Source organism: Acipenser ruthenus, chromosome 9, assembly GCF_902713425.1.
Source record: "Acipenser ruthenus chromosome 9, fAciRut3.2 maternal haplotype, whole genome shotgun sequence".
NCBI classification, from domain to species: Eukaryota; Metazoa; Chordata; class Actinopteri; order Acipenseriformes; family Acipenseridae; genus Acipenser; species Acipenser ruthenus.
In genome coordinates this window covers 51,174,529-51,192,407 of record NC_081197.1, presented here as the reverse complement: position 1 = coordinate 51,192,407, position 17,879 = coordinate 51,174,529, and the positions used below count along the sequence as shown (strand labels likewise).

At 35.5% G+C, this 17,879-nt stretch overlaps 2 protein-coding genes across 7 annotated transcripts in view; one reads left to right on the top strand and one right to left on the bottom strand.

Moving 5' to 3' along the window:
- Positions 1-6,389, top strand: part of LOC117405762 (serine/threonine-protein phosphatase 2A regulatory subunit B'' subunit beta-like) — a 37,360-nt gene extending 30,971 nt beyond the window's left edge. For 3 of the 5 annotated variants that reach the window (XM_034009121.3, XM_059030212.1, XM_034009122.3), the window contains 7 exons: positions 378-534; positions 892-940; positions 1,031-1,120; positions 2,353-2,528; positions 2,723-2,835; positions 2,939-3,042; positions 4,939-6,389. In XM_034009121.3, the coding sequence (XP_033865012.1) occupies positions 378-534; positions 892-940; positions 1,031-1,120; positions 2,353-2,528; positions 2,723-2,835; positions 2,939-3,042; positions 4,939-5,083 (834 nt within the window). In that variant the 3' untranslated portion in view covers positions 5,084-6,389. Of the gene's footprint in view, positions 1-377; positions 535-891; positions 941-1,030; positions 1,121-2,352; positions 2,529-2,722; positions 2,836-2,938; positions 3,043-3,581; positions 3,637-4,938 lie in introns of all 5 variants that reach the window. The other 2 variants (XM_059030210.1, XM_059030211.1) reach the window with 2 other exon arrangements.
- A 5,236-nt stretch (positions 6,390-11,625) lies between these two features.
- The window catches only part of si:ch211-269e2.1 (cohesin subunit SA-2), a 33,340-nt gene continuing 27,086 nt past the window's right edge, over positions 11,626-17,879 (bottom strand). Inside the window, exons 29-33 of one of the 2 annotated variants that reach the window (XM_059030207.1) lie at positions 17,556-17,684; positions 15,644-15,849; positions 15,422-15,442; positions 13,277-13,400; positions 11,626-12,239 (exon numbers count right to left, since the gene is read on the bottom strand). In XM_059030207.1, the coding sequence (XP_058886190.1) occupies positions 12,113-12,239; positions 13,277-13,400; positions 15,422-15,442; positions 15,644-15,849; positions 17,556-17,684 (607 nt within the window). In that variant the 3' untranslated portion in view covers positions 11,626-12,112. The remainder of the gene's footprint in view (positions 12,240-13,276; positions 13,401-15,421; positions 15,443-15,643; positions 15,850-17,555; positions 17,685-17,879) is intronic. The other variant, XM_059030208.1, reaches the window with a different exon arrangement.

The window sequence follows — 17,879 nt, the reverse complement described above, 5'->3', positions numbered from 1 at the left end:
CATTGACATTTAATTAAACTATACCAGGGTTGGCCAACCCTGAATTATACAATAGTACTAAAAGTAACTTAATGTAAGCAGACAAATATTTTGATGTAGTCTTTGTCTTATGCTTATTGATGTAACTCTGCATGGGCATTTATTATAATTAAATGTTCCTAACTCTCTTGTATATCCTTAGCTTGGTTTACTTTACACCATCTACATTAAATGAAAAAAAAAGAATATATATATATATATATATATATATATATATATATATATATATACAGACACACACATATGTACAGTGTATAATAATAAAATGTCTACAAAGCCAATGCCAACCCTTTTCTGTTACAAGACATGCATTCTAACAATGTATTTTTATTTAACAGAATGTGGCATTGCTGGAAGAGGAGGAGGATGTTAATCAGCTTGCTGAGTATTTCTCGTATGAGCATTTCTATGTCATTTACTGCAAGTTTTGGGAGCTAGACGCAGACCACGACCTTTACATTGATCAGAAGGACTTGGCCAGGCACAATGACCATGGTATGATATTTTTTCAATATACAGTAAAACTGCAAGTGATAGGGCCATTTTTAGAAAGTCAAATATTAAGTAACATTCAGTGCTGGAACAGCAAGGATTAAACTTCGGTAACAACTACAGCAGACTTTTTTTTAATCAAATTTCACTATTTGATAAACCTAAAACCTTTTAAAAATACAAGCCTTATCAGGTATGAGGCCAAACATATTCTGATAACATCAATATGTGCGTTTCAGATACAGTACATTTGGAAACCACTAACTTTTATTTCCCATCTAAAGTCCCTTAAAAGATATGATTTTAAATCATTAACGTTTCATCTATACTAAATCAATGTTTGTTTTTATTTTGTTTAAGCATTATCCCATAAAATGATTGAAAGAATATTCTCTGGAGCAGTTACAAGGTAAATATATTTAAAAATTAAGAAATAAGACGTTCATTTTTTTATTATTATTGTTATTGATTACCAACTATAAATGTTTCTTGATTTTAGAGGCAGAAAAGCTCAAAAGGAAAGAAAAATGAGCTATGCTGACTTTGTGTGGTTTCTAATTTCTGAAGAGGACAAAAAGACAAACACAAGGTAAAAAATAAAACTCAGATCTGAACATATAAAAGTTCTAATCCTAAATCAATTTGGAAAAAAAATAATAATAATTGAGCAGTTAATCATTTTAATTCTGAGTTAAAACTGAAAAAAACTAGAGGTTGCATAAGTTCAAGGACTCCACTTCCTCCTTGCTGGTGTCAACATGATTATGAGGCAAGCAAAGGAAGTTACAATGAGAATGTTACACAGTAAAGGTTAAGCTAATATATGGTATTTTACTATGACAATATCTGGACATTTTGAAGGTGCTTTTTGCGTAGTACAAGGCATAGAAGTCAGTGAAACTTTAACGCATGTCGAACGGAGCAAAACGTGGGGACCAGTAGGTCAAGATCATTTTTAAAACTATTAGTCATAGGAAGGTGTATTTGTTTAATATATCTGGCTTATTCATTGCTCCATGACGAAGGCATAGCTGATGACCAAAGTCTCAGAGCAAATGAAGAAAAAATGTGCCCATTTACAGTGTTATGCCTATTTACTTCTTGCATAATTAATTTACAGGAACAGAGCCTATGATTTTTTCAACAATGTAGTTTAACACATTGGCGTGTGATAAATTGATCTAAACATCCATGAATCTAAATACCTATTGTTATGTATACTATTTAAGTAGTTGTATACATTAAGATACAAAGCATAAAGATTGCAAATCTGTTTTTTTATTTCAGTGAGAAAATTATCCAAATGGCCTTCTACCACAAGTGCATTTGACCTTTGGGACTCTATGTTCAGATCATTAGAGTTGGTTTCAATCCATTAATCATTACAGATTAAGTAATTTGGTCATTTGCACTGTAGCTTGTAGACAAACAGAAACCAAGGAGGTCAAACCAGTAAGAGGACAAACCACAAGAAAAAAAAAGAAAACATCTTAGAGCTCATTCTCTTAGTGCCTATATGCAATGTTTAACCAGAGACCAAGATACTTTTGAAAGGCGTGTATACTGCAAACAATACAAAATTAACCTATTTTTAAATGTTAGCATAACACAGCTATATTGTGCCTTTACATCACCTGGAGTGCAGTCAAAGATAAATTGCAGAAACAACGATGGACAACTTTTCAGTGCAAATAGGACATATGAAGACCTGACTACATTAGACCTCACATCAGTTTCATGGATAGAGCTGTTTTATACTCACAAATACTGTACTACTGGCTTTGGAACATTGGTGGTTTAACTGAACTGGTTCCTTTACAGCATAGAGTACTGGTTCCGGTGTATGGATCTTGATGGAGATGGAGTGCTGTCTATGTATGAGCTTGAATATTTCTATGAGGAGCAATGCCAAAAGCTGGAAAACATGGCCATAGAACCACTACCTTTTGAAGATTGCCTCTGCCAAATGCTGGACCTTGTCAAACCGGAATGTGAAGGTAATTGCTCTACTTAAACATTCAGTGTCACTGTAATTTAAATTTGTTTTTGATCTTGCAGAACTTATCTCCTCTCAAGATTTGTATTTTGTCTTTTGAGTGTTTTATTTCAATGTTGAAATGTATTGCAATGTTTATGTTGATCTATTTAAACATGAAACCAGAGTGTATATTTACTGCATTCCTCTCCACAGGCAAGATTACCCTCCATGACCTGAAGAAGTGCAAGATGTCACATATATTTTTTGATACCTTTTTTAACATTGAGAAGTATTTGGACCATGAGCAGAAAGATCCATTTTCAAGGGTAATAAAAATAAGTGTAGATATGACTTGTAATATATATGTTTATATAAATTGTTATTATTTCTGAATACTGTGCCCACTTTGTAACCTTGTGGTGTGTTTAGGATGGAGAGAATGAAGGGCAAGAGATTTCTGATTGGGAGAGGTACGCTGCAGAGGAATATGAAATCCTGGTAGCTGAAGAAGCAGCCAACGAACAGTTTGATGGGTAAGAAATTCTTGTTAGATTTAAATCGACAGGGAATTGGTATCTAAATACCATGCAGTCTTCAGGCTATAGTTACTTTTATGATGTTTAAGAGTTGCTAAGTAGAATCTTTGCCATCTCTGCAAAGTAGTCAACACTTTCAGTTCTATTCAACAGTATGAAGCTTTTTTTCAAAATGTGATTGAATACACATCTAATAGGTACACAAGGTAGATGGGTAGAAAGATAATACCTATCCACATTACCTAAATAATGCATATTCAACATGAAGCCAAGTGATTGGCTTACAGTTTCAAAACATGCTTATCGCACATTTTTTTGGAAGTGTTAATTGGGTATAAAGATGGAATTATAATTTAGGCGAGTATCATGTCTGTCTATATATATATATATATATATATATATATATATATATATATATATTTTATTTTTTTCATTTCATCAGACAATTTGTTAGTTGCTAAAACAATACCTTACTGAAGTTATAACTACTTTAACTGGCTAAGGAGACACTGACAGGTGTTCCATGCTGATTTTAGGGACTCCTCTGAATTTTAAAGACTACATAGCAAAAGTAAGGATATACAAAAGGAGGTAAGAGTGGTGGAAATGTGGGTTACTACAGTGGTTTCTGGTGTAGGTGCTAACTTTAACCCACTTTAACTGTTTTTACGTACTGGTGGCAATAACATATTATAAGGTTGTCTCCTTTCACCTAGTTTATACTTGTGGATGTTTTAAACTGTATTTGTGCGGAGCATTAAAGTGGACACTCATTCTATGAAATACTGTAAACCACCATCTGTTATCGTGCTATTCATTTGAGCAAGTTTCCACTTAATTGCTGCTAGCTAATTGTGCAAAGTACTGCATGCAATTATGCAAAACAGCTTTACTGTTCCCTTCATGGCTATAATGTATGGTACCTACATTCTGAGTATCTTTTAAATTGATAAAATACAAGGCTGCAGATATGAAGGGGGTTACAGTATTCAATTTATAGATATATAGATATATAGATATATATATATATATATATATATATATATATATATATATATATATATATATAAGTCCACGTTGATGGTAAATTGTATAAGGGGCCCTTCACTAATTCAGTTTCCAACATTTCACTTTTTTTTTTATATGCAATTTTATGTAGGTAATATAGTTCTGTCACCAAGATGACGTGTGTGGTGACGTCAGGCCAGGAAATGAATGCACAACACCAATAGCAGACTGGGGTACAACTGCACTGCGGCGCGTTTATTATTAAATACAAAGTTTAAACAAAACAAACACTTTCTCAAAACAAAAACGGCACGTTGGCCAAACAAACAAACAAATACGGAACAAACAGAGCACTAAATTAAACAAGTATCATGCTGGTGTACACCAGCACGGGTAGCAATTGCTTGCTACCTTCTCTGGACAACACACCCTGTGTTATATAAAAAATGTATTTTTGTTTACGACTGTAAGTCGCCCTGGATAAGGGCACCTGCTAAGAAAAAAATAATAAATAAATAAATAATAAATAATTATGGACGAGGGATTAACTGCCCTCACTCGTCCTGCCAAACATAATAAAATACAAAACAATACAGCAAATACCAAATACAAATCATAATATGCACAGGGGCGGGGAGTACCCCGTCACAAGTTCCTATGAATCAATCTGATGTGGGTTTTTTTTTTTTTTTTTAATAGAATCTCCATCAGACCCCTGATGCACTTTCTGCCATCTATATTCCCTATCTTTTGCAAACATTGATGGATGGAGATTCTATAATATTTAAGTCTTTTATAATGATCAAGAGTGTAGTACTTATTTTGTTGATTATGACACCAACATTTCTACATGTGGAACAATGTTCTTTTTTTCTATATTGTCAGCTATGAAAATGACCTCAACCCCATAGACCGACAAATCTCAAATGAGTTAAACCTGCGAGGGGACAAGAGATCTTTCTTCGAAATACCCAACCCACACCCTAACATCAATTTGGGTGAATATGAGTATGAAGATGATTTTGAATGACCTCTATTGCATGTATGTTCTACACTACAGGCAATCTGCAGCAGGTCTGCAATAACTGCATAAACTAGTGTTCAGTGAGGAATAATAATATTTAGTCTCACTGATCAGTATGTAGCTTCAGGCCATTTGCACTCATCCTTAGAGATGGGAGTCACAAACCTGGATCAGCCAAAGGCCTCCCTCTGGCTGCAACTGTAATCATTAACCATGCAAAACAAAGGAATCTCATTGTTAGTGCAAAAAAAAACTAAGCAAAAGTAAAACATAACAAGAAATACAATATAAAACTAAAATTCCTCTTCCTTTACCTGCTGTAATTTAGTAAGTTGTTAGGTACATTACAGAGAAGAAAAATAGTAATTTATGTAAAAATTGGAACTTAATCACAATTTGCTCAATGGATGAGTGCTGATTGGCCATTAGTTTGAGTGATGTATTATCTGTAAATAGGAATTCCTATAGTATTTATTATGCAAACTGGTGTGTGTGTGTGAGAGAGAGAGTGGTAGGTTGTGCATAGAGTATAATCAAGTCAAAATCACAGTTTTTAGATTTGTTATCGTCTTGGTTCACACTGCACTGAAACTTAAATGCTTAGACAATGGTTGAATGTGCACCACGTATAAAAGCAATACATTGTCATTTCTTTCAAATTGGCTATTACAACATTCCAGAGATATTAACCAAACTAACCATTACACATAATAATAACATGTTCAATGCAAAATAAAATAACAGATTTTGCTAAAATTCTTAAGGACTATCCAGGTGCCTATTTATTCATGTGTTCCACTTCTATGCATTTACCCTTTAAAAAAAAAAAAAAAAAAGTGTGCCTTCTATTATTAATTTAATAAATAAAAAAAACTTGTATTAACCGGGGATTCCTGAAATGTACAAGGTTTTTGCTAAAGTATGAATTTTTCATTGTAAAAGTTATTCTTATAAATGATGGTCATTGTATGTATATATGTACTGTTGTTTGTGCTTGCTGTGTATTAATTGTTGCAAAATGCCATTATGTTCAAATACACAAATTATGTTCAGTTAATGTTGAAGGTTTTTCTATGTGTAAAGTACTTAGTAGCTTTTTACTGTACTTTTATTCAGGAAAAAGGGAACCAAATGTTTATAATTTAATTTGTTCAAATTATTTTAAATAAAGTATAAATATGGCTGATATTAAAGCTGCCTGTTTTTCTGCTCTGTAGAAAATCTGAGCCAAAAATGCAAATAAATATTTTTTAAATTGGTTTTCCAGTAGAAAAGAAAGTATTGTACACAAATAAACAGCAGTAAACAAAAATGCTTTTTTGTTTGTTTATTGATTTTTTTTTTCCAGCAGTGTTGAAAAAGCATAGGAGAATATAAAGCATGTAATATTGCAAGGTACAACACTGGCGAGAAATATGCTACACAACTTCAGATTTAAAAAATAAACAAACATCCTGTACCATACATGCTGATCGGGTCTGTAAAACTAACAGTACTGTATGTATTACAGATAAAGATGACAGTTAATCGCTTACTGACAGTTAATCGCTTCACTAAAGTTGAAAACAAAAGCATTGGCATCCTACACTTAATTTAAGATTATTCAAGAAAACTACAAGCATTTAGTGAACATTAGACTCTAATTAATGAGAAGACCAAAATACACAATTGCTGGTAGTTTTACAAGCAATATTTATTTAAAAAAACAATTAAGCAATTTCAAATATTTGTTCATGACAAAAGTATTGGCACTTTTACATTGTCTGTTAAAATGTAGTAGAATTCAAGTAAAAATATAAATTGATTGAAAATCATTACACAGTAACTAAGATGCATTATAAAGTTGTATACACCTAAAACAACTAAAAGAAAATTCATAAAACAAACCGTCTTAGATAAGCCAAGAAATATAAACAGGAATGTGAAGCATTCTTCAGCAAAATTCTCTGGTTCGATGAGTCTGAAATAGAATGTGTCCCCAAAAATGGACCATAGTATGTTTGGAGAGAAAAAGGGTAAAGCCTTCAGTGAAGAAAACCTTCAGGGACCGGAGAAATTCATGTGATTGAAGATCAAATGAAAGCAGTCATGTATCAAAACATTCTACAAAGTAAAATTATACCATATGCTTGTAGGCTGATTGACAGACAGTTTATCTTCCAACACGACAGTGACCCAAAGCATACGGCTAAGTCAACTCTGGAATTCTTGAAGAAAACAAAGATAAAAGTTCTGGAATGCCCTTTATAATCACCAGATCTCAATTCAGTAGAAGTGCTTTGGACTGAAATAAGCTGTATCCAATATGTCTGGCCAATGCTTGTATTTAACATGTTTTCTTGAATTCTCTTATATAAGTGTATGGTGCCAATCCGTAGTTTTCCTGTGACTGTACTTAAACAATGACAAGTGTAACAAATCCAACATAAACATATACACACAACTAAACATATTCTACAAACCAATGGTTCACAAGCAGAAAAGCTTCCATATTTTTGACTATTATATATGAGACACCAAGCATTACCCCTTGGGTAGCGTTGTACCCTGGCCGTTCATTCATTTTATGTCATGAATATCCTCATGGCTCCCACATAACCAGTTAAAACAGCAATAGGTTTGTACACCGCTAAATGTAATACATCAGACAACTTGTATTATCCTTTTTTTTATATATATAATGCTGTCTAATAAAAGCTGTACAGTTGCCATGTTCATATCTCTACTAAATGTAATACAGGCAGTGTATTTTAATTTATACCCGTGTGAAATGTATTTTGATCAGCAACACAGAATACAAGTTTTTAGCAGAGACAAGCAAATTTTCAAAGTGGTTTTGTTTACCGTTTTCAAAATGTTTTTTGGTAAGTGAAGAAATATTTTTTGCACAAACTCTAGATGTGTAATAATCATTTGTAACATTGGAAGCTTACTTTTGTTGTGTCCTGTAAGCACACGCATTAGTGTTAAAATACTGTACATTATTTTAATGGCTTTGCTATACATTTGTGCCCTCATGCCAAAAATAAACACTTTGATAAAGATAGCTGATTTGCACAGGGTACTCCAGGGTACTGCATATTCATTCTTTCTCTCTCAAAAATGATTACATGAAATAAGTGTGATATACAGTCTTGACAATACACCACTGTAACATAACTTCACGTTATCCTAAAATACGTATTTATTTAGCTCCACACAGTATCTGTTTCTCAGCCCACACCACCTTCAAAATATGATAAAAGTTAACACCGCCATGATAAGGAGAACAGGTGTGGATGCAATATGTAGATCAAATGTTCAGAATGTTTAGCAAAAATGTATTCCCAAGAAAAGCAAGTATTGAGCTCATTTCTGGTGTGCGGTTACCCTGTAACTTTTTGGAGGTTAATGGCAATCGGATGACATTCATCACCCTTGCCAAACCAAGACTTAAGTGCTTTAAGTTAAGCTTGTTATTTTGGACAAAGTCCATTATTTAGGTGGAGTAGAGATTAATGTTTTTTCTTCCATCTCCCATGGGTAACTCATCAATGGCTCACAAAAGCCTACTTGTGATGAAAGGTTACCTTCAAAATTGTATTTGCAAAATAGTTTCTAGACAGCTGTCCAAGGTCAATCAAGTCCAGGAGACTGGAACCATTTATAGCTGCAAAGGAAGCGTAGGGGGAGGGAGGAAGGAAACTTTACACCAGACTAAAAGAGGCAGGTCCATGTTTTGAAGCTATTGGGGACATTTTACAGAACTAGCACAATAAAGAGAACCATTGAACCACACAACTAACAAATGCAGTATTCAAAACATTTGCAATAATTTGTATAGATCATTTTTCAACACATCCTGACTATGGGGTTGGGTTGGGTTATTTGTCTTATTTTCATCATTACCTTATTAATGCACATGTTTTATCAAATTTTATCTGCCCGTTTTAAGATGTTACAGTATCCCTAATAAACATTATATGAGTTAATATGAAAAGATGTAACCTAAAAAAATCAAATTGCCACATGATTCAACAGTCTACTGTTAAAATTAATAAAATAAATACACTTTCATAATAGCATCATTAGCAACTGAAGTCCAGAAGCCTCCCCAGCTTGGTGGGAGTCACCTTTGTTGAGGTCAGCTCAGCCAGACTTTCAAAGCCTGAGTAGTAAGCTTCACGTTCCTCAAGGGGGAGACTAGAAAAATAAGCATGCATATACAGTGCCTTGCGAAAGTATTCGGCCCCCTTGAACTTTGCGACCTTTTGCCACATTTCAGGCTTCAAACATAAAGATATGAAACTGTAATTTTTTGTGAAGAATCAACAACAAGTGGGACACAATCATGAAGTGGAACGAAATTTATTGGATATTTCAAACTTTTTTAACAAATAAAAAACTGAAAAATTGGGCGTGCAAAATTATTCAGCCCCTTTACTTTCAGTGCAGCAAACTCTCTCCAGAAGTTCAGTGAGGATCTCTGAATGATCCAATGTTGACCTAAATGACTAATGATGATAAATAGAATCCACCTGTGTGTAATCAAGTCTCCGTATAAATGCACCTGCACTGTGATAGTCTCAGAGGTCCGTTTAAAGCGCAGAGAGCATCATGAAGAACAAGGAACACACCAGGCAGGTCCGAGATACTGTTGTGGAGAAGTTTAAAGGCGGATTTGGATACAAAAAGATTTCCCAAGCTTTAAACATCCCAAGGAGCACTGTGCAAGCGATAATATTGAAATGGAAGGAGTATCAGACCACTGCAAATCTACCAAGACCTGGCCGTCCCTCTAAACTTTCAGCTCATACAAGGAGAAGACTGATCAGAGATGCAGCCAAGAGGCCCATGATCACTCTGGATGAACTGCAGAGATCTACAGCTGAGGTGGGAGACTCTGTCCATAGGACAACAATCAGTCGTATACTGCACAAATCTGGCCTTTATGGAAGAGTGGCAAGAAGAAAGCCATTTCTTAAAGATCTCCATAAAAAGTGTCGTTTACAGTTTGCCACAAGCCACCTGGGAGACACACCAAACATGTGGATGAAGGTGCTCTGGTCAGATGAAACCAAAATCGAACTTTTTGGCAACAATGCAAAACGTTATGTTTGGCGTAAAAGCAACACAGCTCATCACCCTGAACACACCATCCCCACTGTCAAACATGGTGGTGGCAGCATCATGGTTTGGGCCTGCTTATCTTCAGCAGGGACAGGGAAGATGGTTAAAATTGATGGGAAGATGGATGGAGCCAAATACAGGACCATTCTGGAAGAAAACCTGATGGAGTCTGCAAAAGACCTGAGACTGGGACGGAGATTTGTCTTCCAACAAGACAATGATCCAAAACATAAAGCAAAATCTACAATGGAATGGTTCACAAATAAACATATCCAGGTGTTAGAATGGCCAAGTCAAAGTCCAGACCTGAATCCAATTGAGAATCTGTGGAAAGAACTGAAAACTGCTGTTCACAAATGCTCTCCATCCAACCTCACTGAGCTCGAGCTGTTTTGCAAGGAGGAATGGGCAAAAATTTCAGTCTCTCGATGTGCAAAACTGATAGAGACATACCCCAAGCGACTTACAGCTGTAATCGCAGCAAAAGGTGGCGCTACAAAGTATTAACTTAAGGGGGCTGAATAATTTTGCACGCCCAATTTTTCAGTTTTTTATTTGTTAAAAAAGTTTGAAATATCCAATAAATTTCGTTCCACTTCATGATTGTGTCCCACTTGTTGTTGATTCTTCACAAAAAATTACAGTTTCATATCTTTATGTTTGAAGCCTGAAATGTGGCAAAAGGTCGCAAAGTTCAAGGGGGCCGAATACTTTCGCAAGGCACTGTATGTATATATACACAGATATGGCCATCATCTAAAATTTATATGAATATAATTTGGATCTTTTATTTAACATCATGTAATCATAGAAACAACCTCTAGTGGTCCCCACTCCGGGCATACTAGCAATTCTGTGTTGGGCAAAATAAATAACGGAGAGAGACAATGCCGCTAATGTAATGGCAGAACATTCTGATCGCTTCTCTGGGATTCAAATACCAGATTTAAAATGCTTTCCAGATATTGTTGACAGAAAGTCAGTCCATGTTGTAGAGGACAACAGCTTGGCAAGGAAACTGTCAGGAGGCTGGTTTAGATAAAGGCTGCCCCTGAAAAACTGCAGTACATTCAAAACCCTGGATAGCTCGAAAAAGTGTTGGCTTAAACACATTACAGTAGATATATGCCTCATTCTACAATCTTGATTACTTTAGTAGTAGTTCCAAGAGACTGGAGCTTCATCAGCAAATACTATAATAAGTATCAATCATCCAGGCCAATTGAAAGTGGATCAAAAAAGTGGAGCCTGAAAACACCAGTCCAGAGACTTTTCTGACTAGCACACAACTCCTAACTAACAGTAAGAAGACATTAACCTAAAAGATCTGTCATTTAAAAAGTGCAGAAAACTGTTGGAACTTTGAAGTTATATATATATATATATATATATATATATATATATATATATATATATATATATATATATATATATATATATATATATATATATATATATGGGGCAGCAGTGTAGGGCTCTGAACCTTTGACTGGAGGGTCGTGGGTTCAATCCCAGGTGGGGGACACTGCTGCTGTACTTTACCTAGATTGCTCCAGTAAAAACCCAACTGTTTAAATGGGTAATTGTATGTAAAAAAAAAAAGAATGTGATATCTGTATAATGTGATATCTTGTAACAATTGTAAGTCGCCCTGGATAAGGGCGTCTGCTAATAAATAAATAATAATAATTAGCTTAATAGAATACTGTGGAGGTTTTTTATTCTGTTGGTTAACTGTTGATTAAGCTGATTCATTCCTCTGTGACCTTCTTTTATGTACTGTATGCTTAGGTCCCCAGGCTAATTAATAAACAGATGGGTGGTGTACAAGCCATACCCCCAGAGCCAGACTAACACATTAATATGTGAATCTATATGTATGGAGTGGCAATACCTCTTTTTACTAACTCAATAACTCTTTAAAGCTTATGCAGGTTCCATATCGAATGTATCAATATCCACATCTTCATTCATGACATCTGGCTGGTCTTGCAACATTGCATCTTGTGGGTGTCCAATATCTGGGGGTTCTTCTGTTTCTTTACCATTTCGACTGTAGACAAATAAATACACATTTTCTGTTTTCTGGACATATAAATGTCAATCCCCTTGTAGTCTGTTTTCTGTAAACCCGTTATCACCAAGGCCTAAGCAATCAAAATACAGCTCCTGTATCTATATCCTTCTAGGATGCATGATCAATTGACTGCAATTTACTGGGCTGTTTAATTGTACAGACTAGTCCACAGAGAAATCTGCAAAGCAAAATGTCTTAAAATCTGCAAGGCATTTGAACAAATTGCAAAGTACATGATTTACCATTTTAATTTCTGAACAATGCAATTTTCTAGACCACTACATTCTGTTTCATTTTAATACAGGTTACCAATCCATATATTTTATATGCCGTTTTATATCCTACATATAGTACATGTTGTTTTTACTGACAGCACTGAAGACTTCTACAAAGTATTTTTACTGTATTAAATAAAACGATGAAAAGTTATTTCTGCCCCTGTCCCCTATTTATCCCAATTATTTACTGAGAGTAAACAGCTTTCAAATAATACATATTTTATGGGAAACACACAAACTGCAAACAGGCATCCTTTCTTTCTTAGACCACAATGATAAACAGCTGCATCACTTTCATAAAATGATGCAATGTACATCACATGACAAGACTTGTGCAATATTCACTGAACTGCAGTGTTATGTAGCTTCTCAGGAGGTAATGAAAAAACAACACTGAGAAAAGACATACACAGACGCACTGTCTTTGATGAGCATGTGGATCTGTATGCAGTGTGGTGTTCCTTGGATTGGTACTCTTCCTGGGATAATACCAAGATCAGTGCTGTCAGCACACCTGCTCGCATCTGCCAATGCTGTAATTAGAACAATACTGCTGCAAATATAAAAGCAATAGCACTACCATAGAGAATATAACAAATTAAAAGCTTTCAATGAAAAAATCATTGCAGCTAATAACAGTGGTTCACAATATTATCTATGTTTTAATATGTTTTTGAATTATGACTTTAAATCTACAGCTTCATATTTATTGATGTATGGGAGTGGATTGCTTACCCCTGAGAACACTTGAGCCACTTTCCTCCTTTGATCACAGTTGAGATGAACTGTGGTGTGACTTTCACATCAGGAGTTCTTCCATTTGTGTCACTGCTTGCCAGCAAAGAACTATTACACAATTCTGTCAAACCAGAATTTAAAAAGAAACGTTACACCTATAATTATGAAGGAAAACGTAATGGAAAAATACATTGACGGTGATAGATCCTTTACACAATTCTATGAAACCCTATATTTTCAACAAAATTAATCTTTATGCAAAAATATTCTTCAAATGTTTTTTTTTTTTTTGTGTTGAGCACAAAATCCGGAAGCAAATGGCTTTCTTAATTTGTAATGAACTTATAACCTTAAAACCAATCAAATGCATTTCTTTAATATAAACTATTAACCGGACTGGTTAGATACTGCATGTCATACAATAATGTTACTTTTATAGGAAACCTACAAGATCCAAAAATGTAAAGTAAAAAGAATGGGGATTTTCTGACTGCTTATTTCTATGTACTAATATTGGTGTAATATACACAAATAAACATGTTTTTCTTCTCTGATCTACCATTTACTTTATCCCTCAAATTTCTCTGAAGCTGTTTCTTAACAAATAAAATGCTATTGTTCTAGGTACAGGAAGTTCACAGTACTCTTTCCATTTCAATACTGCATTGTAAGTTGTTTAAGTGTGGTGTTCTATGCATGGGATGACACCCGCACGTACACAGAATAGGATGTACTGGAATTTTGGCAACTACTTCACTGATTGGTTGATTTCTGATGTATGATTTAGAATTTTTAGTAACTCATCTCCATAACATCTCTTAGTACCTTAACCAGATTATCTTCACATTTTCAGGTAATGTACACTTCCTAACTATTTCTATAATATTTGGTACGATCAGTGCCATATTATTTTAATAAAATAATGTTTTACAGGTTTCCATTGTTTGTGATCCTCTTATAAACATACAAAGCAAAGTGATTTGTCAGGTTTCTCAAAAAGGTATTTTGTGAAAGGCTGGACACTAAGCCTCGACATAGAGAAATGGGATGCAAGTTGTGCGTCCCTTGACTGATTATGTATTCACTTTCTTGTATAAACCAAGCGCTCAATGAAAAGATTGGGGAATTTGAAGCCATTCTATCAATTGACACATACTATCTTTTGAGGAAATGAATGTGTCTAAAGCAAGCAGGAAAGCATCTGTCAGCCTCCTCAGTGCATGATGAATTAAGAATTGTGTCAACCAGCAATCCTGACTTCTACTTAAACATTCATAAACAAATGTTGTAGTCTCTGACACTGCCACATGGGATGTCAATAGATATTGATAATGTTTATCTGCCCTGATCAATATTCACATGTGCAATATCACCACTGGAATTTTTGACCCTGAACCAGCAATTAAAGTTTGGATGCAGTAAGCAAATTCTTATTCTCATCTTTGCCCAGTAATCCTGATGTTTGCTTGGTGGTTTTTTAGCCATGTTACACTTTTCATACTCTGGATTCAATTTTGATGAACACAAAAAAATTCCCTGTAACAGCGTTTGCTCTTTGAAAAGACCTGCTTAAAGGTTTGTTTAGATCACAAAAATTTACAAAATTGCTTAGGTGAAAATATTAATGAGGCCACTTCCTAAATTTTTGGGCTGATTGCACCTACCTATTGCCTTATAATTAGGTGCTAATGACCTTTGTTTTAGCATTTGTGCCTTGCCCTGTGATCATAATGAGGCTATAATGTTTCTCCCTTAAAGTGACTGTAGCTAACAAAATTCAAGAAATTCCCACATCCATTCAATATACAGGTCTCAAAATGAAGCAAACATGTATTTTAGCAAACATTGTTTGTTTGAACTAGAGAATGAAATAATCCCCACCCCTGCAGGGCCTTTCCTGTCAGTAACCCACTAGCAACTTCCCCTAATGACAGACATCCTTTGCAGCCAGTTAAAAGCTTGACCCTGCTGGGTGTGCAAGTGTAACCGATTTCCTGAAAGTCCTGTTTTTGTCATGTTCTAATATGAAAATACATGTTTGCTATATCATATGTTTTATTTCAAAGCTGCATATTTAATACCTAATTAGAGAATCGAAGTGCAGGACTGACACAGTAAGATTTCTGAAAGTAACGTAAATACCTGCTGTCGAAACTCTGGACTCTGTGGAATAAATGAACAAGACAAGCAAAAATCAGCCACAGTAACCCTAATAATAGAGATATGGATTTCATACTAACAGCATATTTAGAGCCATAGAATACAATTGTGCTAACCAACCTACCACGCTAGGTCATAGTTGAAGCTAGACAACAGAATCTGCTTCCCACCCAAGCCCCACCCATCTTCCCAAGGGATACTAACCGTTGGACAGTTTCCGTTTTAAAGGCATTGCTCTGGCGTGGTTTGACTGTGAAGACTCCTTGAAGGTGTCAGTGCTCGTCAGAGAATAGTAGTCATCTTCCTCTCCACTAGCCAGCAAGGACGCTCTGTAGCAAACCAACGAGATCCAGCCATCCTCTTTGTAAGTCAGCACCTGATTGCCTGTATATCTCTGCAGATAACCATACCTGGGGAGAGCAAAACAGGGTATGACACTTAAGGGTGGCTGTAACCTACATGTAAAAAAGAATTCCATGAATCGTGCCTGGAGTGCACTGCTATTCACCTGTGAAGGCTTCACTTGTTCAGCTTTGAAAGAAGCACATTTTATAGCAAACATGTTATTTGATTTAAAACTACAATTGTGTAGGAAACTCTCAGTTTGAATGCTTTCTGGGTAACTTTTCATAACATCACCTGTGTCAAATCTAGTGTAAATAAAGTGATTTCTAACTTTTACGGCTAGTCAAGGGACCACCAAAATGTGTCCTTAATAGGGGTGTGATCTTAAGGCTGCTACACACCAGACGCGATGCGACAAGCGAAACTGTGCAGCGACACAACAAAATGAATAGAACCTATACTTTTGATAAGTATCACACCACAGGCGACATGGGGGGGACACTGGAGCGATGTGAAATCAGAGAACAGCTTCAATGCATGTGATCCAACAGGGTGAAGCAGTACCCAAAATGACGGAGGAAAAAATAATACTTGTGGAAAAATACCATAAAGATCATCTTAATTATAAAGATACAGATTTGAAAGGTAAAGGCTTTTTTATGTTTTTCTTTCAAAAGTGGAGTCCTCCTGGGTCGTCTTCCATGGAGCCCACTTTCGCTCAAAAAGCGACGGATGGTGCGATCAGAAACTGACGTACCTTCACCTTGGAGTTCAGCTTGTATCTCTTTGGCAGTTATCCTTGGTTCTTTTTCTACCATTCGCACTATCCTTCTGTTCAATCTGGGGTCGATTTTCCTCTTGCGGCCGTGCCCAGGGAGGTTGGCTACAGTTCCATGGACCTTAAACTTCTTAATAATATTTGCAACTGTTGTCACAGGAACATCAAGCTGCTTGGAGATGGTCTTGTAGCCTTTACCTTTACCATGCTTGTCTATTATTTTCTTTCTGATCTCCTCAGACAACTCTCTCCTTTGCTTTCTCTGGGGTCCATGTTCAGTGTGGTGCACACAATGATACCAAACAGCACAGTGACTACTTTTCTCCATTTAAATAGGCTGAATGACTGACTACAAGATTGGAGACATGTGTGATACTAATTAAATAAACTAATTAGTTTGAAATATCACTATAATCCAATTATTTATTATCTTTTCTAAGGGGTACCAACAAATGTGTCCAGGCCATTTTAGAATATCTTTGTAGAATAAGCAATAATTCATCGCTTTTCACAGCTTCTTTGCTTTATTCTATGACATACCAAAGGCATGCAAGTATACATGATAAAATAGCTTTTAATTTCATCACTTTTCAGGAGGAATGAAGCATTATTTCAATGAGCTGTAAGGGTACCAACAAATTTGAGCACGTCTGTAGTACACATGCCTGGCATTCTGTATTGTTTAGAAAGACTGCTACGTTTCATTCTACAAACAGAAGCACTGCTGGAGAAAAAGTAATAGCAGTTGCTATTACTAGTACGGCAACACAACCCATATATAACTGAAAAATACATCCAAAAATTTAACACATTTAAAATTCTTTAACTATTTAAATCAATTTGTGTAACAACTTTAGTTTTATACTTTCTGAAATGAATGTGCCAATGACATTTGGAATAAAAGGTTTTGTGAACCCCCCCCCCCCCCCCAGTCCCCCTACCCCCTACCCCCATACCCCTCTTAGCAATGAAAAACTAAAAACATTGACTTACACAGTTTTTTTATCGGGTTTCAGCAACTTGTTGGAGAACTCGCTCAGGATGGTTAGGTAAGCAATGTTGGGAGGAGGCTGCTTCTGTCCATTTTGAACAAACCCCTTAAAAGCAAATTCAATGCCATCCCTATGAACAGAAAAGGAATGATACCATGTGGACAAGGGGGTCATATAGCTATCATAACCTAAACCACTGCCTTCTATATTCATGTAACAGGCAGTGTTGTGTGATGCACTGCTGTTGCAGATTCTGTGCCCTGTTGGTGAAATGAGATGAGATGAGGTTGAAAGTCTACAACCACGAATGCAGAGGAGCCTGGCT